Below are 18,175 nucleotides of genomic sequence, written 5' to 3' on the forward strand. Positions count from 1 at the left end.
ACTTATTAGATTAGAAATGTTAGAAATAATGAGACTAATAGTATTTATGAACAACATGGAGGAACAAAGAAATAGGCACTCACATACACTTTCAGGAGTCATATAAATTGGTTCATCCTTTTCTGAGGATTATTTAGCAATAACTATCAAAATTTTAAATATGGACATTCTGTGATCCCATAAGCTTCTAGGAATTCATCTTATGGGGATAATTTGCACAAGTGTTAAATAATGTATGTCCAGTGATTAAAAAAAAAAAAGTAAAACAAATATCCATTAACAGCGGTTGGTTAAATAAATTCAAGAAACTCTAGCATGAAATATTATGCAGCTGTTAAAAATGGCAAATGATGACACAGATATATACACGTATATATATTAATTTTGTACAATATGTACTATATATTTTTTTGCATTGTCATGGGAAAATATTCACATTATATCAAGTTAAAAAGTTGTTTATAAAATCACATATCTGTGATTATACCAATAAATATTTTAGGCGTGCCATACCATGCTCATCACTTCAGTTGTATCTCTTTGCCATTCCATGGACTGAAGCCCAGCAGGCTCCTCTGTCCATGGGATTTTCCCAGCAAGAATACTGGAGTGGGCTGCTATGCCCTCCTCCAAGGGATCTTCCCAACCCAGGAACCCACTCCAGTATTGCCTGGAAAATTCCATCAGAGGAGCCTGGTGGCCTATAGTCCAAGAAGTTGCAAAGAGTTGGACATGACTCTTGACTCTTGACATGACTGATGACTTGGACATGAATGACTAACATTTTCAGTTTTCATATACTTCATAAGAACAGAAAGGGAGAAACAGCAGAAAACTGAGAGACCTTAATAAAGATCCCAGATGAAGATGCATCTCATTTAGACCACCCCATACCTACCACCACCTGGAGACCCTGAAAGGCTGAGAAATAGAGGGGAAGCCAGGGTTTTAGGGTGAAGCCCTTTAAATGATCAGAAGCTGTCCCAGCTGGTGATAAATGGTGCCATCCTCCTCCTAGGAAAATAAAGGAACCAACTCTCTCAATACATAGTGTTAGGGCTCCTCTCTGGGAGGAAGTTACAACTGCTGATGAAGGCTGAATGGAATCCAACAGCAGAATCACCAATCTGTTTCACTCGCAGGCTCTCTAGTCAGCATGAGTTCTCTGATCAGCGAGCTGCATGCTCCAAGAAACGGCTTTTTCAAAATCACCTCAGACATAGACGCCATGCATAGCATGAAGTCTCTGGTGTTCTGCCAGGTGTGATCCCCAGTTGAAATCCTCTCCACATTTGTTACATGCAGAGTGCTTGCCACCCCTGTGAACTTTCTGGTGTTAAATGAGGTGTGAGATCTGGGTATACGTTTTCCCACAGTTCTTACACTTGTAGGGCTTCTCCCCAGTGTGAATCCTCTGGTGTTGAATAAGGTGGATGCTCTGGTTGAAGGCTTTCCTGCATTCCTTACAGGCATAGGGCTTCTCACCAGTGTGAATCCTCTGGTGTTGAGTGAGGGATGAGCTGTGACTGAACATTTTCTCACACTCCTTACACTTATAGGGTTTCTCGCCCGTGTGGATCTTCTGATGCTCGATAAGATGGGTGCTCCGGCTAAACGCTTTCCCACACTCACAGCACTCATAAGGTTTCTCTCCAGTGTGAATCCTCTGGTGCTGAATGAGATGGGAGATCTGGGTGTATGCCTTCCTGCAAACTTTACACTCATAGGGCTTCTCCCCAGTGTGAATTCGCTGGTGGCGTGTAAGCGAGGAGTTCTGGCTGAAGGTTTTCCCGCATTTGTTACACCTGTAGGGCTTTTCACCAGTGTGAATTGTCTGGTGTTGAGTAAAGGAGGAGGTGTGACCAAAAGCCTTTCCACACTCATTACATACATAGGGTTTCTCCCCTATGTGAATACTCTGGTGCCTCATGAGGTGGGAGATCTGGGTGTAAGCCTTCCCGCAATCGTGACACTCATAGGGCTTCTCACCAGTATGAATTCTCTGATGCTGAATCAGCGATGAACTGTGGCTGAAGGCTTTGCCACACTCAGGGCACTCATAAGGTTTCTCTCCAGTGTGAACTCGCTGGTGCTGCGTCAGAGATGAGTTGTGGCTGAAAGTCTTCCCGCACTCGTTACACTTGTAGGGTTTCTCTCCGGTGTGGATTGTCTGGTGCTGAGTCAGGGAGGAGGTGTGACAGAAAGCCTTGCCACACTCGTTGCACTTGTAGGGCTTCTCTCCTGTGTGGATTTTCTGGTGGCGGGTGAGGTGGGACACCTGGGAGTAGAACTTCCCACACTGGTGGCATTTATAGGGCTTCTCCCCTGTGTGGCATCGCTGGTGCTTGATGAGGGAGGAACTCTGGGTGAAGGCTTTCCCGCACTCCTTGCATTTGTAGGGTTTTTCTCCAGTGTGGATCCTCTGGTGCTCGGTGAGTGATGAGCTCTGGGTAAAGGTCTTGCCGCACTCGTTGCAGGCGTAGGGCTTCTCTCCTGTGTGGATCATGTGGTGCTGGATGAAATACGAGCTGTTGCTGAATGCCTTTCCGCAATCATTACACTTGTAGGGCTTCTCTCCAGTGTGAATTCTCTGGTGTAGAATGCAGTCAGAATGGTAGACGAAGGCTTTCCCACATTCCATGCAGTTAAATGGTTTCTTCTCTACAAGGGTCCTTTGGCATTTGAGGCTCTTTCTTGACCCAGTCCACTTCTGAGGCCTCTCTCCCCCAGGCGCTCTTTGCTTCCTGATGAAGGCTGAGGTCCTCTTGAAGCTTCTCCTAAGCTCATTGCAGCCAAGGCCCCTCTCCCCATGGGTATCTTCCTTGGGAGTGGCGAACAACCATCTCAAACACCTCTCCTGCTTGCCCTGGTCTTCCAGCTGACAGCCACGCGTCCAGGACTCCCCCAGCTTGGCGTCTCCAAGCACTGCCCTTAAAATTCCCTCCATCTTTGCCATTGGGGAAGCCACCTCTTCAGAAATATTCTTTTTTAGAAGCATCTCCTGATTAGTTGCAGAGCTTGTCTCCAAGTCTGAAAGAAATGGAAAATATCAACTTCATCTGTCCCAGGACAAAAGAAGCTGATTATTTAGATATGGCATTGTAATCTCAAAAAGACTTCCAAGTTCATATTGCTAGTTCAAAAGGCATAAGGTAGACTCATGTTGTGACACAGAAGGATGGACTCAGTATACTCTAAACACACAAAAAATTGAGTGGCAAAGCAGTTTATGTGCATAGTCGTTTCTTAGCCATAATATTTAACACATTTTCACAAATCAATAAGAAAAAGAGAAATAGTCTAATGAAATAGTGAAGCAGGAATGTGAACAGGCATTCTACAGAAAAACAAGTGGCTGATATATTGTAAAAAGATGCTCAACATTAGTGGTAGTCTAAAAAGTCAAGTTGCTGCTGCTGCTGCTGCTGCTGGTAAGTCACTTTAGTCGTGTCTGACTCTGTGCAACCCCATAGATGGCAGCCCACCAGGCTCTGCCGTCCCTGGGATTCTCCAGGCAAGAACACTGGAGTGGGTTGCCATTTCCTTCTCCAATGCATGAAAGTGAAAAGTGAAAGTTAAGTCGCTTGGTTGTGTCCGACTCTTAGCGACCCCTTGGACTACAGCCTACCAGGCTCGTCCGTCCATGGGATTTTCCAGGCAAGAGTACTGGAGTGGGTTGCCATTGCCTTCTACGAAAAAGTCAAGTTACTCAGATGCCATTTGATACTTTTTAGATTGGAAAATATTAAAAAATATTCAGTGCTGGCAAATGAGGATGGTAGGAGCATTCTCATACCATCGCTGTAAAGAGTTAACACAGAAGGTCCACTGTACTCAGTTTTTATCTATCTCTGTAACCATGGCAATGACACTTGGCTAAGCTCTGAGCACTGAACTCCTGGGATGTTTACATAGCTACAAATTAATTATCTTTTTTGAAAGGTAAAAAATACCTTTCAAAATTTGGTGTGCTCGAAACCATGGGTCAAGATGTGCTAGGCTGTCAGCACTGTTCACTGTACGTGGAGGATTCATGATGTCCACCTGGCGCCTGGTTTGTGGACCTCAACCTCACCATGGCTGGTTGTGTAGCAGGCATATGCTAATGTTGGGCTTCCCAGGTGGTGCCAGTGGTAAAGAACACACCTGCCAATGCAAGAGATGTAAGAGACACAGGTTTGATCCCTGGGTTGGGAAGATTCCCTGGAGGAGGGCACAGCAACCCACTCCAGTACCCTTGCCTGGAGAATCCCATGGACAGAGGAGACTGCTGGGCTACAGTCCATAGAGTTGCAAAGAGTCAGACGTGGGCTGAAGCAACTTAGCATGCACACACATAGGCTAATGTTAGAGCATCTTTTCATGTGTTTGTTGAGCATTTGTGTGTCTTTGAAGAAAATGGCTATTGAGATCCTTGGCCCACTTTTTTCCTTGTATTTATTTATTTGGCTGCACCGGGTCTTAGCTGCAGCGCTCAGGATCTTTAACTGCAGCATGCAAACTCTTAGTTGTGGCACGTGAGATCTAGTTTCCTGATCAAGGAGGGAAGCTAGCCCATGCACTGGGAGTGTGGTGTCTTAGCCACTGGACCGCCAGGGAAGCCATCCTATTTTTAACGAGATTGTCTTTTTATTATTGAGTTGTATGAATTATCAGCTGCTTGCCAGACATATAATTTACAAAATTTGTCTTGTGTTCTGTGGGTTGCCTTTTCTTTGCAGTGTCTTTGAAGCAAAAAAATTTAAATTTTGATGTCATCTGATTTATTTTTTCTTTCGCCGCTTGTTCCTTTGATGTCATATCTAAGAAACCAATGCCTAATCCAATGACATCATGATTATTTTCAAAATCCCACACTGCATTTAGTTGTTGTATCTCTGGAGGTGATCCCACCACCATCCACCCATTTGGTGATTTTTCTGGAAGAATTTACATGACTCAACAAGTTGAACGCCCAGTTAAAGTTTCTACAGCAAAGTATATAACAAATATGTGTATGGGTAAAGGGCTTCCCAGGTGGCACTAATGGTAAAGAACCTGCCTGCTAATGCAGGAGACCTTAGAGACATGGGTTTGACCCCTGGGCCAGGAAGATCCCCTGGAGGAGGGCACGGCAATCCATGCCAGTATTCTTTCCTGGAGAATCCCATGGATTCTCCTACAGGAGCCAGGTAGGCTAGAGTCCATGGGGTTGCAAAGAGTCAGACATAACTGAAGTGACTTAGCATGCAAAGGCTAGAGAGATCACATGTGGGCTTCTGAGTCATCCTCTCTGCAAGAGTCACGTGAATGTGCTTTTCTCTACTGATGTGAACTTCAAAGACATATGGGAGATGATCTCATCCATGGAAACCCACTTGAGTCTCAAGAGTCCAGAGTTCTCTTAGTCCTCATAAGAAACTCAGTGAAGTGGGTACTATTAGTGTCCCACTTTACATATAAGCACCCAGAGCTTAAGTCACTTGCCCACAGTCACATGGCCTGTCAGTGGCAGAGCTCAGATTCGAACTCAGAGAGTCTGGCTCTAGGGCCCACAGTCTCACTGCCGCATGAACCAGTGCAGTAATAGTAGCTCAAGCAAGCAGCCGTGAAAGCACCAAGAAGGGGCAGGTCACTCAGCCTGGAAGTCAGGGAAGGCCTCCTGGAAGAGGAGACCTGTATCCTTGAGGAACATGAAAGGGGTTTGCCAGGCAGACAAAGCAGGGAAGGGTGTTCCAGGCAGAGGGAACAACATATGCGAAGACCCAAAGTGGGAACACATGTTCAAGTTCAGGGAGGGACAGGGGCTTTGGTGAGTGAGGTAGGGTGTAGGGTATCACCACAGGTGGATGGTGATGAGAGATGAGGCCAGAGACAGAACAGGCTGGACCATGTAGGGCCTCGAGTACCAGGTTTGGGCTAGGACTCTGACTCAGGGCACTGGGGAGTCACAGGAGGGCTGTGGGCAGGGGAGGGATGGGCTCTGGGGCTGTTTGTGAGATGAACCATAGGGTGTAAGACCAGAAGCTGGGAGGCCAGGGAGGAGGCTGGGGTGAGGGTCCAGGTAAGGGTCGCCGAGGCCTTGAGCCAGTGCTGTGGGAGAGGGGGAGCAGAACTGGGCAAAGAGAAGGGGCAGGAGGGACAGGACTGGAGCCTGATGTGATGATTGAAGGGGAGGGAGGGGGCAAGTCCTGGTCCCACAACAGGACGGACAGTGATGGAAACAGAGATGCTTCTGTCCCCTCCTCTGATGAGGTTGTGGGCTAGTAGGGGCAGAAATCTGGCTTCTTCCTGTCTCCTAACTTGTCAGGCCAGGCACCACTTCTGGGTACCACAATGATAACCACTGGAGCCTAGTCTGAGCATGGGGTTTCCTGGGTGAGAAGCACCAGGCTGCCCTCTACATGTTAACTCACTTATTCTTCCCAATTCCAGGTACTATCATTGATCCCATTTTGCAGATGAGGAAACTGAGGTACACAAGGGCTAAATGACTTGCCTGAAGGTCACAGAGCCAGGAAGTAGTGGAGTTTGGATTCAAATCCAGGGCCCGCAGTGACAGCCTGTATATTACATTCCCTCACTCTTGAATAACCATCACTGATCACAACAGATGGGGTGGGAAGATGTCTCACACCTGCTAGACACACTTACCCACCTGGACAGGTAACTTGCTGGGTTTCTCTCCTCTCCGTCCTGGGCTCTTCCCCTCGCTCCAGGTGGGAGATCACATCGGGTTTGGCCCCAGGAAACCCTGCCCCTGGAAAAGACACAAGACTTGGCCATGGAGGCCATGGTTACAGGGAGGCCTCAGGGCTGGGCTCCAGGCCCTGGGTCTACAGAGGAGATGCATACGTTGGGTGCCTAATGATTGGATGATCTAATGGCCAACACAAAACTTGATTACTGAGTGCCTATCCATTCCAGAGAGAGCCTGAGCCCCGACGTCACTGTTTAAGCTTCCAGCTCTGTGTTCAAGTTGAATGCAAAATACACACCACATTCTGAAGACTTGACATGGAGAAAAAAGAAAATGGTCTCATTAATAATTAATTGGGTATTATGATGTCAGCATATGCCCACATGATCATACTTTGGCTAGATTGGGTGCCACAAAACAGATAACTAAAATTCATCTCATCTGATTTTTTTTTTTTTTCAGACCTGCTGTCTTTGGGTTTCCCAGGTGGCTCAGTTGTAAAGAATCTTCCTGCCAATGCAGGAGGTGCTGGTTTGATTCCTGAGTAGGGACATTCCTGGAGAAGGAAATGGCACACCACTCCAGTATTCTTGCCTGGATAATCCCATGGACAGAGGAGCCTGGTGGGCTATAGTCCATGGAGTCACAAAGAGTTGAACATGACTTAGCAACTAAACAAACAATTCCTCTCTTCCTGCAGCGGGGGGAAGTGAGTCCCCAGGGACCTCAGCACGTGACCTGATTTGGAACAAGGGGCTTTGCAGATGTAACTAATTAAGATGAGGTCCTAATGGATTAGGGTGGACCCTAATTCTAGTGACTGCGGTCCTTATAAGAATAGAGACACACAGACACATTGGGAGGGAAAAAGGCCAGGTGAAGATAGAGGCAGAGATTGGGGTAATGCGGGTACAGGGCAAATGAAACAGATGTTTCATTCTATGAAACAAACAGACTCATAGACATAGAGAACAGATTTGTGGTTGCCAAGGGTTGAGGGGGGGCGGGAGGGAAGGAATGGGAGTTTGGGATTAGCAGATGCAAACTATTACATATAGAATGGATAAACAACAAGGTCCTATTGTATAGCACAGGGAACTCTATTCAACATCCTTTGACAAACCAAAATGGAAAAGAATGTGAAAAAGGATATATATATGTATAACTGAGTCACTTTGGTGCATAGCAGAAATTAACATTGTAAATCAACTATATTAAAATAAAATTTTTTTAAAAAGCAGCAGAAGGCAGGGGCACTGGCTGAAGGGTCGGTGGGACAGGCAGAAGACTCGGGGCCTGGGTATGCTGGGATTCTGGGAGAAGCCATTGGAGAGACAGATGAATGGGCCACCCAGCAAGGGCCCGGGAGAGGAGCAGAGAGGACCCCAGTGAAGGAATGCCCACAGTTAAGCAGTGGGTGGGCATAGAGGCCATGAGAGGACGGCAGGAGGCAGAGCCTCACCCAAAGAGAGAAGGTTCTGGTAGTTCTCCAGCATCACCTCCCAATACAGCTCCCTCTGGCCAGGCCCCAGGCGGCCCCACTCCTCCAGGGTGAAGTCCACGGCCACGTCTTTGAAGGTCACTGATTCCTGCCAGGGCCAATATTACATCACAGAGGGGCATGTCTTTCTAGAATCCTGGGGTGGGACAAGTCATGGGTCAAGAGCCTACCACTTGCTCTCTGGCCTGAAATTCTGACTCGGCAGATTAGGGTGGCAGAAACCCGAACGAACTTTTTGGCCAACCGTATAGAACACGGTGCCCCCCCCGTCTTTACCGCCATCTGGTGGAAAGTTGTTATACTACACCAATTATTTCTAGCATATGACAGTTGACTGCCATCTGCGTGTAAATTGCTATAATAAATATACCGATGTATGAGGGAGGATATGCAAATCATGCCATTGAGAGGAGGTGCCCTTGTGTAGTGCGTAACCTGCACACCTGTACATGACAACCCTGAGAAACACTTAAAAAACTACGAAGTCATTGTGTGCCAGAGCTATTCCTAAGTCACACTCCATCCTAGACTCCTACTCGGATCCCAACCCTCACTCCTGACTCCAATAATAAGGCTCAGGGGTGAAGCAAAGCCATCACTACCCACTTTACCTGGTAACCAAAAGACTGCTGAGCGTTAGATGACTGATTTTTAGACCTCATCTAACACCCTACCCAGTTCAGAGCATCCTGTGACCCACCCCGCACCTCCCAGTTTCAGAGAAATCCCATCATTGTATCTCTCCCAGTACTCAGAGAGGCAGGTCTTGAGGGCACACACACAGGTGGGGAGGCCCTCTAGGGCCCACAAAGTTATCTCCGGGAAGAGGGAGCCCAGACTCACCTGGCCCTTGCTCGTCAGGGTCCTGATGGCCATTGCAGGGTCCCAGGAATGCATCTCCAAAAGGAAGGACCAGGCCTGAGTCCACAAAGCTACTAGAGGAAGACAGAACAGAGAGGGTGTCAGTTCTGGCTTGGACAGACACTTTGTCAAAGACGCCTCGTGATAGAGGGGCCCCTGCTCTCCTGAGAGCCAAAGCAGAGGCTCAGGACAGGCTGCCTGAGGCCTCCATTCTGTAACCATCACCATTCACAATCAAGGGGTTCAGCCCACTGCACCCAAACAACAGCTCTCAGAGAAGTAGCTACAGTTATCCCCAGGTGAGGAAATCCGAGCCCAAGAGGCCAAGGTCATTGCTCAAGGTCACAGAAAGATCAAGTGTTGGAGGGAGAATCAAATCCAGAAGTCTGCTCGCAGAGCTAATTCTTTTTTACAGATTTGCTGTGTTGGGTCTTAGTGGCATCTTGTGAGATCTTTCACTGTGGCACACGGACTCTTTAGTTGTGGCCCAACAGCTCAGTAGTTGTGGCGTGCGGGCTTAGTTCCTCCACGGCATGTGAGATCTTAGTTCCCAGACCAGGGATCAAACCCGTGTCCCCTCCACTGCAAGGCGGATTCTTAACCTCTGGACCACCAGGGAAATCCCAACAACCCCTCCTTTTTGTCTTACAATTTTTATTTATATTTAAAAAAATTTTTAATATTGGAGTAGAGTTGATTTGCAGTGCTGTGTCCGTTTCAGGTGTACAGCAAAGTGATTCAGTTACACACACATATATATGTCCATTCTTTTTTTTTTTAGGTTATTTTCTCTTACAGGTTATCCCAGAATATTGAGTAGACTTCTTTGTGCTCTACTGTAGGTCCTTGTTGGTTATCTATCTTATACATAGAAGTGTCTTATAATTTTTAAATTGTAGTAAAACACATAGAAAATATACCATTTTAACCATTTGAATATATACAACTTGGTGGCATTTAATGCAGTCACAATGGTGTGCCACCGTCAGCGCTATCTAGTTCCAGGACACGTTCATCATCGCCCTGCAGGGAAACCTTGTGCTATTAACCAGTCGCCCTTGACTCTCTCTTCTCCCGTGCCAGCCTCCCCCACCCCCCATAATCGCTCATCTTTCTGTCTCAATGCATTTGCCTATTCTGGACATGTCACATAAATGGAGCCATCCACATATGACCTTTTGTGTCTGGCTTCTTTCACTCAGCACAGTGTGTTCAAGCCTCATCCATGTTACAGCACACAATCAGTGCCTCATTCCTATTTCATTTTTAATTGGAGGCTAATTACAATATTGTGATGGTTTCCCTTTTAAAAATTTTTTGCATTTGGACCATTTTTAAAGTCTTTATTGAATTTATTACAGTATCGCTTCTGTTTTATACTTGGTTTCTGGCCCCGAGGCATGTGGGATCTCAGCTCCCAGACCCCTGGATTGAACCCACGCCTCCTGCATCGGAAGGTGAAGTCCTAACCACTAGACTGCCTGGGAAGTCCCTCCTCATTCCTTTTAATGGCTGAGTAATATTCCATTGTATGGATGGACCACATTTTGCAGAGCTCCTTTTACCTGTCCCAAAATCCTGCTTCAGGATCCTGGACTCCTGCTTAAGATGTCATTTAAAGAAAGACTGCAGCTACTGAAACCAAGTTAAAGAATCCTCTACATAGAGAAGTTGGTGTTCAGGGACTTTCTTGGTGGTTCAGTTGTTAGGACTTGACACTTCCACTGCATGGGGTATGGATCTGATCCCTAATCAGGGAACTAGGATCCCATATGTTGCGTGGCACGGCCAAAAGAAAAAAGAAAGAGAGACAGAGAAGCTGGTGCTCAGACTGTGGTCCCCTTCATTCATTGATCAAACATGCTCTGTGCCCCATGTGAGTAACAGGATCCACTTAGGGTTTTAAGGGCAGAGAGATGAGTAAGCTGTGATTCTGCCCTGGAGGGACTTTCTGCCTGTGGGGAAAATAGGTGTGAGCAATAGACCAGGTGGTGGGCTGAATAATGGTCTCCAAACATATCTCCAGGATGAACTTTTAAAAAATATTTATTTATTTGGCTGCACTGGGTCTCAGTTGCGGCATGTGGACCCTTAGTTGCAGTATGTGAGATCTAGTTCCCCAACCAGGGATCAAACTTGGGCCCCCTGCGTTGGAAGATCAGAGTCTTAGCCACTAGACCACCAGAGAAGACCTAAGATAAACTTCTTTTTTTTTAAATAAGATTTTAAAGATTTTTTTTTATGTGGACCATTTTAAAAAGTCTTTATGGAATTTGCCATAATACTGTTTCTGTTTCATGTTTTGGTCTTTTGGCTACGAGACATGTGGGATCTTAGCTGCCTGACCAGGTTGATCAAACCCACATCTCCCACATTGGAAGATGAAGTCTCAACCACCGGACCGTCAGGAAAGTCCCCCAGGATGAACTTTTGATGTGAGTAAGTCACGCATCTTGAGAAGGGAAGGCCATCCTGGATTATCTGGTTGGACCCTAAGCATGATCACAAGGGTTCCTATAGGAGGGAGGCAGAGGTCGATCTGACATGGAGGAGAAGGCGGTGGGACAGATGTAAAGAGGAGTGGAGTCAGAGAGACAAGGCACCATGCTTTGAAGCTGGAGGAAGGGGCCACTAGCCGAGGGATGCAGGCAGCCCCCGGAAGCTGGAAAAGGCAAGGAGATGGATTCTCCCCTGGAGACTCGGGCGGGGGGAGGCATGGCTCTGCTGACATCTTGATAGAAGCCCACTGAAACCGAGTTCAGACTTCTGGCCTCCAGAACTGTAGGAGAACACTACAGCTCTGTTGTTTTAAGCCAGTAAGTTTCTGGTAATTTGTTACAGCAGAAATGGGAAACTAACACAGTCCAGAAACAGACTCAGAGCCTCACAGGTGGCGAACAGCCACACGTACACACTTGGCTCCACAGGAACGCATGCACCTGAGGGCTGAAACCAGTGGGTGGAATTTTCATGAAGGTCTTACACAGTCTTAACTCTCTCCTCACAAGTCACTCATTACTGCAGAGTTTCCCCTTACCCACAATTTCGCTTTCTGTGATTTCAGTTACCTGAGGTCAAGTGTGGTCCAAAAACAGAGTGGAATATTCCATAAAGAAACAATTCATCAGTCTTAAATCACACACCATTCTGAGTATTGTGCAGTCCTGCTTTGTCCCACCTGGTGTGAATCATCTCCTTGTCCAGTGCATCCTGTCAGATGTTCAGTCACTCAGTCATGTCTTAACTCTTTTGCGACTGCATGGACTATAGCCCACCAGCCTCCTCTGTCCATGGGATTCTCCAAGCAAAAGTATTGGAATGGGTTTCTACTTCCTACTCCAGGAGATCTTTCTGACCCAGGGATCGAACCCATGTCTCCTGTGCTAGCAGGTGGATTCTTTACCACTGAGCCACCTGGGAAGCTCCATCCCGTGTGATAGCCACTTAGTTGTCTTGATTGACTCTTGAAGTATCACACTGCCTGTGTTCAAGTAGCCCTTATTTTCCTTAATAATGGCCCCAAAGCTGAAGAGTAGTCATGCTGATGCTGGCCACTTGAATACGCCAAAAAGAAGCTTGAAGTGAAAAGGTGAAAGTTTTCAACTTAATAAGGAAAGAAGAAAAAATCATGCTGCGGTTGCTAAGACCTACAGTAAGAATTAATCTTCTAACCGTGAAATTGTGAAGAAAGAAAAAGAAATTCAGGACTTCTTTGGCATCCAGTAGTTAGGACAATTCACTGCCATGGCCCTGGGTTCAATCCCTAGTCAGGGATTATCTTGCAAGTCGCGTGGCACAGCCGAAAAAAAAAAAAATTCAACCTGCAAAGTTAGTCACAGTGCCTAAGTGCTTAGTTAAGATGCAAGAGGCATTAAATTTGTACAATGATATTTTTTGAGAGATGACATTCATAAAATTTTTATTACAGTGTATTGTCATAATATACTATTTTATTATTTTTAATTTCTTACTGTGCCTAATTTATCAATAAAACTTTATCATAGGTACAAATGCTTAGAAGAAAACATGGTGTGAAAATTAATAAAGGGGAACCTCATTTAAAGTGGGGCTTCCCTGGAGGTTCAGATGGTAAAGAATCTGCTGGTAATGCAGGAGACGCAGGTTCATTCTCTGGGTCAGGAAGATCCCCTGGAGAAGGGAATGGCTACCCACTCCAGTTTTCTTGCCTGGAGAATTCCAAGGACAGAGGAGACTGATAGGCTACAGTTGCAAAGAATTGGACATGACTTAGCGACTGACATGCATAAAACTGGAAAAGATGTACACTGCATCTCCTCCTTCAAGAAATTACCGCAGCAACTAGGCCAATGAGAAACCATAATCGCCTGGAACTCTCACTTTTCTCCAATGGACTTTTGTTAGAAACAACTCTTCCCGAATTCCTTGTTTTGTTTTTTCTTTATAAAATAAAGTTCCTCTCTCATTTGTTGGACTTCCCATGGCTTTTGCTCTAACCTTCTTTTCCAGAATTAGAATTCTCTGTTATTCCTGAATAAGCCCATTTTGCTGGTAAAATAACTGGTTGTTTTATTCTTTAGTTAACAATGGCATATAGAGGGTTCAGTACTTTCCGAGATTTCAGCCATCCATTGGGGATCTTGGAATGTATCCTCCAAGGGGAAGGGGATCTACTGTAATTATAAAATGAAGATAATTTTTAAGCGGAGAAACTTGGCAGACACCACATTAGCCAAATGATCAAGACCAATGTGACTGATGATGGCCAAGCTGACATCACAGGCTGCTGGTCTGTTAAGGACACAGCATCATTCCTAAGGTATTCCTGCCAAAAGCATGTGACCTAAATCTAATCACGAGGGAACTTCAACATGTCTAAACTGAGGGACCATAGGAGAAGCACACAGTCTGTTATATATTCAGGATTGCCGAGATGAATGAAGGTCAAAAAAAGACTGAACTGTTACAGGTTAACGGAGACTAAACAGGAGCACGAATGCAGTGCATGATATGGGATTTTTCTTTTGCCGTTTAGGACATTAGGACAATTATCAAAATCTAAGGAAAGCTTGCAGAGTAGCTAATCAATAGTATTGTATGGATGTTCACTCCTCGTGTGATCGTGATGCAATGGTTTTGGAGTAAACTGAAACTTTGTTTTTAGAAAAAACACAGAGACTTATGGGGCCGGGGGCACACAGAGACAGAGAGAAGGGGGCAGACTCAGAGATAAAGAAGCAGAGACCTAGGGAGAGAGGGGGACAGAATGGGGATTAGGGTGATGGTGGGAGATTAGAGAGGGAAGATGAGACCCAAAGAGAGGGCAACAGACGCTCAGTATCAGGACAGGCACCGAGGGCGTGACCGTGCAGAGTAGGCTAGGGCTTTGGGGCTAGACATCCCTGGGCGTGAGCCCAGGTTGACCACTCATCAGCACTGGGTTCTGGGAGAAGCCACGGAATCTCCTTGGCTTCTTTCTTCACCTGCCAAGTGAAGAACTGGTACATTGTCCTTTTTAAGAAATCGCAACATTTCCGCACTCGGATAGACTGCTCGAAAACAGCAGGCGCCCAATTGCTGCGCGCTGAGTGGAAGGCTGTCGGCTCTGGGGCCGCCTCGCGAGCGGCAGGAGGGGGCGGGGCGTTGCCTACAGCGCCCTTCCCTTCCCACCCAAGCGGACTCTGGCCCGCCCCCTACGTGCTAGCCTGCCTGCTTGGGCCAGCCCACACCCAGCTGCTACCTCTCGGATCCGCCAGGTCGGAACTCACCTGGGCGCCCCTGGGTGGTGCACGGCGGCCAGGCCTTCCCGCCCTCCTTCGAGCCCCGGAGAGCGCCTGCGCGGTACCACAAGTCCCGGTACTTTAAACTCGGTTTCGCAAACTGGACCACATTTCCCGGAAACCATTGCGGCTCACGCTCCTCCAGGCCTCGGGTCTCTGAGAGCGCGGGAATGCTGGGAAATGGAGTCCAGAAATAGAACGTCGGGAGAGAGAACAGGTGTAAATAGCTGCTTTGCAGCTCGTGAAATCATGGCATTTGGGAAATGCATGGCTCTGCTGGCACAGTGAGTGTTCCTATTATAGCCAGAGTCTTTCACTGTCCTCCACAGAAGGCGACGTCATAGGCAAGTTAACCCATCTAACTGAAATATCTCCTACTAAAGCAAAAGTCTTCAAGACACCAACTAACACTGCTGGTGAATGAATCGAGCCTGTTACTTAATTGTTCAATTTTCCTGGGCAACTGCCTTCCTGTTTGATTCAGTATCACTGCAGATGGGAGATTAAAAAATATCCTCTGCGTTGGGTTGTGAGGTTTGAATAGGTTGATATAAGTAATGCCAGTAGAATATGTGATGTAGATGGAAAACACCATCTATGTCAAGTTATTAATAGTTCCCATCTCTTGATCTTTGTATTTTCTGTTCCCTCTGCCCACAATATCCTTTCTCTTCTACTTTTGGAAAATTCCTACTTTTCTTGCAGGAAAAGCTCTTACAACCTCCTGTAGGAAACTTTCCTCTATTTCTATAAGTGAAAGTGGGATCACACTGCTTGCTTCTCAAAAGCCAATAAAGAGACTAGGCTGGTGGAGACGAAAATGTGCTTTATTTTGGATGCTGGCAACTTGGGGGGAACTCTGCATTCAAATGGGGGTATATATTTCCTTTCCTCCTTTGCTTTTCACTTCTCTTTTTTTCAAAGCTATTTGTAAGGCCTCCTCAAACAGCCATTTTGCTTTTTTTGCATTTCTTTTTCTTGGGGATGGTCTTGATCCCTGCCTCCTGTACAATGTCACTAACTTCCATCCATAGTTCATCAGGCACTCTATCAGATCTAGTCCCTTAAATCTATTTCTCACTTCCACTGTATAATCATAAGGGATTTGATTTAGGTCATACATGAATGGTCTAGTGGTTTCCCCCACTTTCTTCAATTTAAGTCTGAATTTGACAATAAGGAGTTCATGATCTGAGCCACAGTCAGTTCCTGGTCTTGTTTTTGCTGATGGTATAGAGCTTCTCCATCTTTGGCTGCAAAGAATATAATCAATCTGATTTTGGTGTTTGTCATCTGGTGATGTCCACGTGTAGAATCTTCTGTGTTGTTGGAAGAGGGTATTTGCTATGACCAGTGAGTTCTCTTGGCAAAATCTATTAGCCTTTGCCCTGCTTCATTCTGTACTCCAAGATAAAATTTGCCTGTTACTCCAGATGTTTCTTGACTTCCTACTTTTGCATTCCAGTCCCCTATAATGAAAAGGACATCTTTTTTGAGTGTTAGTTCTAAAAGGTCTTGTAGGTCTTCATAGAACTGTTCAGCTTCTTCAGCGTTACTGGTCAGAGCATAGACTTGGATAACCGTGATATTTAATGGTTTGGCTTGGAAATGAACAGAGATCATTCTGTTGTTGAGATTGCATCCAAGCACCGCATTTCGGATACTTTTGTTGACTATGATGGCTACTCCATTCCTTCTAAGGGATTCCTGCCCACAGTAGTAGATATAATGGCCATCTGAGTTAAATTCACCCATTCCAGTCCATCTTAGTTCACTGATTCCTAGAATGTCGATGTTCACTCCTGTCATCTCCTGTTTGACCACTTCCAATTTGCCTTGATTCATGGACCTAACATTCCAGATTCCTATGCAATATTGCTCTTCATGGCAAATAGATGGGGAGACAGTGGAAACAGTGGCTGACTTTATCTTTTGGGGCTCCAAAATCACTGCAGATGGTGATTGCAGCCATCAAATTAAAAGATGCTTACTCCTTGAAAGGAAATTTATGACCAACCTAGACAGCATATTAAAAAGTAGAGACATTACTTTGCCAACAAAGGTCCGTCTAGTCAAGGCTATGATTTTTCCAGTAGTCATGTATGGATGTGAGAGTTGGACTATAAAGAAAGCTGAGCACTGAAGAATTGATGCTTTTGAACTGTGGTGTTGGAGAAGGCTCTTGAGAGTCCCTTGGACTGCAAGGAGATCCAACCAGTCCATCCTAAAGGAGATCAGTCCTGGGTGTTCATTGGAAGGACTGATGCTGAAGCTGAAACTCCAATACTTTGGCCACCTGATGTGAAGAGCTGACTCACTGGAAAAGACCCTGATGCTGGGAAAGACTGAGGGCAGGATGAGAAGGTGACGACAGAGGATGAGATGGTTGGATGGCATCACTGACTCAATGGACATCAGTTTGGATAAACTCTGGGAGTTGGTGATGGACAGGGAGGCCTACAGTGCTGCGGTTCATGGGGTTGCAGAGTCGGACGTGACTGAGAGACTGAACTGAACTGAACTGAAATTGGGGAGATAGTGGTCACCCCCCAACACACAACCAGTGAACAAAGCTTTTATAGGCTGAGAGAGGGGGCTACATGCAGAAACAGAACAGTCAGCTCTGACAGTCATCTTGAAGTTGGTCATCGGTCGTCTGACTAGTGTCATCTTGATTATTTTAAGTACAATTAACCTTCAGTTCCAAAATTGATTTGTTACTATTTCCTTGAGCCCAGTTCTCAGAATTGTGGCAGTTTATGTCACAGCTACAGTCTGGCCATCATGTAGATAACTTCTGCCATGTGATGGGGGTGGTATTTAAATATCTACAAGACAACTCATTGGATGTGGCTCAGAATATTAGCTATAACCCCTGAGAAGGAACTAAAGTTCCTTAACCATGCTTAAATACTAAACTCTTATTTAGTCTTGTTGGATTGTTTTTTTTTCTTCTTCTGCATTTTCTCATTTTTCTGATGATGTTTATTCTTTGGTTGAAGTTTTTCCACAGGGCTGGGGTGGGGAAAGGCTGGCTGAGGACATGGGGGGAAGGACCATGGAGTCCTGCTCCATTTCATTACCATTTGGCCTAGCCAGAATTGGCAACTCCCACCCTTGGGTTCCCACTAACTTGATAGTATAATAATTGCTGTAATGTAATTATTAGGTAACTGTCTCTCCCACCCCAGACTGAGCTCTCCTGGAGCTCTCATCACACTATAATTTTTTTATCATGCTATAATTTATGAGCAATTTAAGTACCCATCTATTGTGCATTGCTCCATGAAATTCCCAGGAACTTAGGCAGTGGCTGGACCTGTAGTGTGAAGATATTTCTAAAAACCAAAACAACACTACTACCCAAGCAAAAAG

At 45.8% G+C, this 18,175-nt stretch overlaps 1 protein-coding gene across 1 annotated transcript; it reads right to left on the bottom strand.

Moving 5' to 3' along the window:
• Window positions 1-1,239: 1,239 nt before the first annotated feature.
• LOC133229590 (zinc finger protein 883-like) lies at window positions 1,240-10,227 on the bottom strand. The gene is made up of 4 exons (XM_061386122.1): window positions 9,024-10,227; window positions 8,142-8,268; window positions 6,638-6,739; window positions 1,240-3,030 (listed from the first exon to the last, which is right to left on the bottom strand). Exons 1-4 carry the CDS (start codon window positions 9,267-9,269, stop codon window positions 1,337-1,339), a joined length of 2,169 nt encoding a protein of 722 aa, XP_061242106.1. The 5' UTR covers window positions 9,270-10,227; the 3' UTR covers window positions 1,240-1,336.
• Window positions 10,228-18,175: the final 7,948 nt, after the last annotated feature.

Source organism: Bos javanicus, chromosome 18 (assembly GCF_032452875.1).
Source record: "Bos javanicus breed banteng chromosome 18, ARS-OSU_banteng_1.0, whole genome shotgun sequence".
Lineage (NCBI taxonomy): Eukaryota > Metazoa > Chordata > Mammalia > Artiodactyla > Bovidae > Bos > Bos javanicus.

Coding starts and splice junctions, on each gene's coding strand:
- LOC133229590 (XM_061386122.1), bottom strand. CDS start 9,269: ATGGTGATGGTTACAGAATGGAGGCCTCAGGCAGCCTGTCCTGAGCCT. Junction 8,269..9,023: donor CCCTGACGAGCAAGGGCCAG/GTGAGTCTGGGC, acceptor TGGCCCTGGCAG/GAATCAGTGACCTTCAAAGA. Junction 3,031..6,637: donor CCAGCAAGTTACCTGTCCAG/GTGGGTAAGTGT, acceptor CATTTCTTTCAG/ACTTGGAGACAAGCTCTGCA.